At 35.8% G+C, this 7,001-nt stretch overlaps 3 protein-coding genes across 3 annotated transcripts in view; 1 reads left to right on the forward strand and 2 right to left on the reverse strand.

Annotated features, from left to right (window-relative positions):
- Positions 1 to 7,001, reverse strand: part of LOC134847564 (uncharacterized) — a 318,779-nt gene that overhangs the window by 98,492 nt on the left and 213,286 nt on the right. The window lies entirely within an intron of this gene.
- Positions 1 to 7,001, forward strand: part of LOC134847567 (casein kinase I-like) — a 584,249-nt gene that overhangs the window by 67,393 nt on the left and 509,855 nt on the right. The gene's annotated exons all lie outside the window — the stretch shown is intronic.
- Positions 2,194 to 4,908, reverse strand: LOC134847649 (SWI/SNF-related matrix-associated actin-dependent regulator of chromatin subfamily A-like protein 1). The gene has a single exon (XM_063864802.1). It carries the CDS (start codon positions 4,835 to 4,837, stop codon positions 2,267 to 2,269), a length of 2,571 nt encoding a protein of 856 aa, XP_063720872.1. The 5' UTR covers positions 4,838 to 4,908; the 3' UTR covers positions 2,194 to 2,266.

Here is a 7,001-nt window from a genome sequence, read left to right on the forward strand (position 1 = left end):
CTGAGGTACAACAGTTATATTAATATTTTAAAATTTAAGACCTGGTGACGTGAATGGACTGTTTTTCTGTTTAAGCAGTTGGTTCAAACTTTACGAGCTTTTCGACCAAATTTTTGAAACCAAGTTGCATAGATCAGAACCCTGGTCATCATTAAATAAGTTTTTTCTATAACTGCCAATTTATGTTAAGCTGTGGTTTCAGTCCTTCAAACTGAGCAAATTCATTGAACTTAATACTCTTACCAAATTTTAATCAAAAAATTCTGTGACGAAAAACTTGGGATTTGTTTCAGAGTATATCAAATCTTTTTTAGGCTTGATGATCAACCAAATTACTAAAAAGTGGACAATTCTCGACAAGGGTAGATCTAGAACTTTTTCGAGAGGGGGGATTTTTAAAAAATTCTACAATTTTGTCAAGAGACACTCTAAAGACCCTATTTTGACTTGAACACTTTCAAGATCCTATTTTGAGCTGGTAAATTTTTGAAAAACAGGCCAAACAAGGTGTTTTCAGAAACATTTTAGAACGTTTTGACCGAAAAATCGCGTTTTTTCGGCGCGTACTCTCAAATCAAAATTAATATATATGGGCACCAAAGGCGCCTTAAAAAAATTAGGGTCAGTCAGCCTAAAATGGAAAATTTAAAATAATATAAAGGGGCGGGGGCCTTTGGGTCGCCAGGGTCAACCATGCTGCGAGATGCTGTATTACTCTCAAGCTTCTAAGTTATTTCATGTATTAAAAAAGCTTGAAAAAATCCCTTAAACTCCTCTTCTACTGCATGGTCACAAAAAACAACTAAGATGCTGAGAGTGACGTTTGTATTTGTTTTCAGAGACAGAAAACGATTAAAACTATTTTAGTTTGTAGCACAACTGGGCATCAACGAAATAAATAATTTGAAATTTTTTATGAACCACAGCGCAGTAACATTTGCTTAACAAAATAGAACAAAAATGCTCGTATCAGGGCAATACCCTGATTGTTCCGACTGCCTTTTAAGGTCTATGGAGCAGTAACAACATGAAAAAATTAAATTTAATAAAATGAAATGAAAAAAATATATATATTTAAAAATTGAGATTTTTTGTGAGAGTCAACAAGTTGAACAGTCGAAATTTGTCTGAAGAAAAAAACACCCAAGCATAAATACTCTGTTACTTTCGTTATGAAAGTCAGAACAAAAATGTATTTCTCAAAATAATCTGGATCAGCTAGAGTATGTAGTTGATAGCTCTTATAAATACTCGAAGCCCGTTGCAAATCGAAGTTGGATGTTGATTGATAAAACGACAACATTTTCTCCAATAACAACCTTTTGTGATGGCAACCAATTAAAGTAGCTGGGTTGTTCCGTTACAAAAAACCCGACCGAAACCGCATTTATAATGTAAAATAATTGGCGGTGTATCGACTAGGATAAAGCACGACCAGCATAAAAGTTTCACAAGTGAAAATCGTATCGACTAGCATGAAAATCCATTCACAAAATTCATATCTTTTCATAATTAAAATCTTATCCAAAAAAATATTTGTGAATCTCAGTTTTTTCACACATTTTATAATTTGCGCGGTCATCAGTGTTTGGTTTCAGCCCTTACAGGTCCGGGTGTGACCGCTCAGCATGTATGTGCTAAGTATTTCATTTTTTAAGTTGATTGCTTAGTTTCTCAATTGCTCAATTTTCTACTTCTTAGAAATTAAAGTCTCAATTTCAGTGGAATCTTAATGCCGCCTAGTATTTCTGAGAAAAGAAGCTATCAAAATTATGCTAGTTGATACAATGTCATGTTTTCAATGCTAGTCGAGCGGTCACCATACTCTGCTTTGTATTTTGATTAGAGAAGTTTTTAAATAGAAAAAAGTTATCAGCAATTTAATTTCAAAAAACTGACCATAACTAATATGAAAAAAATTGAATAAATTATTTAAGCCAACAAAAATAAGACCAACACTCAAAAGCCTGAAAAAAGTCTTATTATAGGAACTTCCATGTACCACCTAAAAAAGAATCACTTAACCCTACGTACGTGGCAATTGGTAATTTACCATTTCTAAGTTCCTTCTAAATTGACCATTCTGTGAAGAAAGTTATTTAAGGGGAAAACTTCTTGTACCCAGTTGCAATATCCCTGCTTAACGCAAGGGTAAAAAACTAGGAGATAAAAATTTAAATTTATATTATTGCTATTTTGACAAGCGACATAAAGATAAGAAAGTACGCACAGCAAACAAAAACCTTTCATTTCCATAATTTCAAATTTAGGTAAAGTTTGATTTTCTGCCAACTACGGGCGATATTTGCTGTGAGTCATCATCTTCCTGTACTTCAAGATCACTCGCACCCGTGAAAATTAGTTCAAGCTCTTCGTCTGGAATGAAATCGTCGTTTCCGTTTGTCAAATCTGATTCAATCTTAGTAGCGTCCTTGTCTAATGCATCGCTTTGTCTTACAGTAAGTTGGGTTGGGAGCAGACTTTGGGTTTGAAAAAGCGAATCATCCACGTCGTTGTCCCAACAAGCATCATCTTCTTTAACTTGCACATCATTACTATCTTTAATGACTTTTTCGCTAGAATCCCAGTCGTCTAAAAACTCAAACTCTGAAAATTTTTCTCCCATGAGACCGCTTACAGTGTCACTGCTTTGTTTCGATATCCTAGAAGTTGTAACAACTGGTTCCATGAAATTAGTGATCTTTCCTGAAATTTTCTTTTTGGCCACGAAGTCAATTTTGCTTTGATCCTTCGGGATGTACACTTGATTACTGGTTTCCGCATTTTTAAAAGCCTCAGTATCGTTTGAAAGTCCTGCTTCTTTCATTATCGACATTTTGTTTTTTATCATTGGCCAGATTTGATCGTCAACTGTTTTATTAGCTATCAAATAATGCACAGTTAGGTTACAATGCTGACCAATTCTATAGGCGCGGTCTTCTGCCTGGATCAAATCGCCTGGGTTCCAGTAAAGCTCCGCAAAAACTACAACCGAAGCTGCTGTTAAAGTCAGTCCAGTATTCGCAGCCATGATTGACAACAAAGCAACACGGCAATCGGGATCTTCTTGGAATTTATCAACCAGAGGTTGGCGATCGTATGCCAGAGTTTTTCCATCAATGCGAATGAAATCCATATTTTTTGAATTTAGGTGATCGCTTATACCATCCAACATTTCAATATGATGAGCAAAGAGCAATAATTTTTCGACACCGCTTTCAAAAAGTTCGTCCATGTAGTTAATGACAGCGGGCAACTTAGCAAACGCAGAAGCTGTAAAGAAATCGAACAAAAGTTGCTTATTGGAACCACTCATTAATTTCGAAGTCTCAACATTGCTAAGTTGTTTAGACAAATATGAAAACGATTTCTCTTTATTTTTGATCAAACTTTTGTCTAACGTCACAATTTTTCTCGTTTTAGGCGGTAACTGGGATAGAACATCTTTCTTTAGTCGTCGAATGAAACCGGTAAACGACAGCAAGACTTTAAACTCGTCTAAGTTGGACGACCCGTTGTAGTCCATACCCCATGGTCTTTGCTTTGCGTCACAGTACCTGGAAGCATACACAGTTTGGTTACTGAAGGTCGCTTTGTTTAGTAACTGAAGTTGGGTGAACATTTCAATCGGCCTTGACATCATAGGTGTGCCTGACAACAAAAGTAATCTTTGTGCACTTTTCACTACTTCTTGCACGGCTTTAGTTCTAGCCGCTTTTCCCGATTTGATGAAATGTGATTCATCTAAAATTGCAACTTTGAACTTAAACTTTAGCAATTCTGTTTTTAATTTCGGAACTAACGTGTAACTCAAGATTAAAACTTTCGGCCGACTTTCGCTGTAAATGTCTTTCGTAGTGTACACAACAGAAACACGTTCTAGTGAAATGTCAGGTAACCATCTAGCTATGGCATCGGCCCATGTATTACGTAATGACGAGGGACATACAATCAGTAGTGGCCATTCGGCTTCATAATTAAAAGCGATCATTAAAGCCTGAACGGTTTTACCCAGACCCATTTCATCGGCAATCAGCGCGCGTCCATTACGACCTATGACCCACTTAATTCCCTCACGCTGAAAATCCATCAATTCGTCTGAATTCGGAAATTTGGACCAATCAATTGTCTTTTCCTCTTGAATTTTCTCGAACTTACGACAGATTTCGAACTGTTTCAGCACCATTGTAGGCAAAGGTCGCAAGGTCAGACGCTCAGCGAGAGGCAATGATTTTAATTTGTCAAAAAATGTGTTGTAATCTTCAATGGGAAACCTCCATTGTCGCGTTACAGGGTCATACTCTTTTCTGGCCATAGATTTGTAAGCTTTGACTAATTCTGCGTCATATTTGCTCCTAACTTCAAACTGAGTTTCGGAAGTAACAACAAAATTGACTTCTTCGCTGAACCCGCTTGTAAAATTATTAAATTTTTGATCAACTAGGTTTGGGTTTTTCACGTTTGAGCTACCTGGAAATTTACTAGCAACGAAATTCGACCCTCTCGGTTGAAAATTGAAGCTAGAGTTTGCATTAAACGAACGCTGAGTAACATTTGTGGGGAAGGACTCAGAGCCATAAAAAGATTTCTTAGCCAGCGGAGGCTGCGGCTCTATTTTATCAGTCAGCACAGTCGTTGTAAGATTCACATTTCCATGAGCTCGTTTTGTATTTGTGAACTTGACTTGCGGCACGTCCATATTAATCTTCTTTCCAAATATGGTGGCAGTATTTGAGCTAACCGGCACACTCTTATTCGCATTCTGCTGTTTCTGAAGCGCCAATCGCCGTTTTTCTGCAATTTGTTGTTTCTGTTGCTCTGTTAAACCTGTTTGCATACTTACTCTTCGATACTTGCTTCACTTCTCATATGATAACAAGCGTTTGATGATATCAGAACTCATTACAAGTTACTGAAAAACATCATACTAGAATCAATACACCTCATTTCTTAGTTGCTCGTCAATCCCGCCGTTTAACGAGAAGGCTTTCAGAAGATTCGACAAATCATATTTGACAGAAATGCGAAAGAACCCATCGAAAAAGTTGCGAATTGGACCAAATCCTGGTCGATAGTTGGTATTAAATACAAACTCAGGCAACGTTCCTTCAAGCTAAACAAAAAACATTTATTAGGATTATAAATCACCATTTTGAGCAATTCTAGGTTTTTTCGATTCTTTGAACATTTAGAAAACTTTCAGGAAAATCTAGACACCAAAATATAAACAATTTCTTTGACAGATTTTTACAAAATTAAGCTCAGTAGACAATTTTTCATGTTTCGCAACACTCGGCATCCTATCGCCTACAATTCCACTATCTAATTAATTGGGTCAAATATTTTAGACTAGATAAATGCAGGAAATAATGATGTTCTAAATTCTTGTGTTTTATTCCAACCTTCCTGTGTATATATCGACAAATCCCACTTAAGTTTCAAGTCTAACTCCTGACTTCAATTTCAACAAATGCATTTGAAATTCAACGTGCCTCAATCAAGGCAGCAACAACCAATTACCGTGTACCAAATTTCATTCAGTTATTATTTGCAATATCTCGCTCTAGATACTATTGAAAATATAACTTGTTTTATAACACAGAGGCGAAGCTGCGCTTCGCAAACACTAGTGCGAACACAACAAAAAGCAGCTCTATAAAGTACAATAAGAAAAAGTAGAAAAAGCCTCGAATTAGTAAACAGTCGGCTAAATCGCGGATTCGATGTTCTACCTAGAGATTATGAGTCTCACGCTCTAACCACTCAGCCACGGACACTTAATAAATCACCAACACTAGCCACAAACAAAGCAAAGAATAGATGCTATAAAATTTTAATGCTAGAGATCGTGATTATAGCAAAAGTGCCACCAAATAAGAGAATATTTTAATGAACACTTTTATTTGCGAGTTAGATTAGAAAAAAAGAAGGTTACAAATTTACTAAAGCTAGCAAGGTCGCAGGTGTAATCATCATAACGCTGAAAGTAAACGCAGTTGTTTGAAACTGTTAATGCTGAAATTAAACTCGAATACGTATCAATACAATTTAATTCGACCAAAATGAGTAAAGAATTCGATTACTGTTTTAGCAAAAAAATAGAAGCGGCTAAATAGCAAATTTCTAGAAAAACACTTCACATTTAGGTACAAAAATTTAACAAACTTTTTTTTGCAATATGTGTTAGTTTTTCAACAACAGGTATGCTATTTGCTAAAACTAACACACAAAAACTATATTAATAGATATTTTTTCATTCCTGGAAAAACGTATACTTTAAGCCCATTTTGTCAGCAAAATTTAAAGGCTTTTTCGCTCCATTTCAAACTTTGTCATTGGAGAGCATGATATAAGTCACAATGTATAAACTTTAATGACTGTTATAGAGATATTGAAGAAAGCAGAAAATACTATCTTTGACTTGAATTTCGTTTCGTTATTGTTCCGAGCTCTCGAAGAGTGGAAAGCAACTGCTGATTCGGGTCTGTTTTTCCCAGCAAATTCTTATTAGTTCAAAGAAACCTCGAAAAAATTCAATTGTAGTATCCTATTGACCCTCTTTTGCTCGGGATTCGGAGTCTAGAAAACCTGAAGAGAAAAACGGATCAGAACTTTTTCGTTTTTTGGACTAATTCAGACGAAATTTGATGAGCAGTTGACTTCCCCCATTTTGAAGTTAATTATTCACCTATGGCTATTGACATTTCATGCATTTTGTCCTAAAAGAACGGCTCTTTCTAGAAAAAGAACATTACAGGAAAATTGGAAATTGCAAAAATAATTTTTTTTAAAAATGTAGATCAATTTAAGAATTGTTTTCGTATATCAGTTTGGTGCACGGTTGGTCGGAACAGTTTAGCGTATACCATTTTGGTGTACATCAACCGGCTAACACGATTGCAGTTGAACGCAATCAAAAACTATCGCAGATCATAGTAATGATACGCAGTTTGACCTTTTCTGAACACTTTTTCGAGCATCAATGAATTTTTGGATCAAAG

Source organism: Symsagittifera roscoffensis, chromosome 6 (assembly GCF_963678635.1).
Source record: "Symsagittifera roscoffensis chromosome 6, txSymRosc1.1, whole genome shotgun sequence".
Classification (NCBI taxonomy): domain Eukaryota; kingdom Metazoa; phylum Xenacoelomorpha; order Acoela; family Convolutidae; genus Symsagittifera; species Symsagittifera roscoffensis.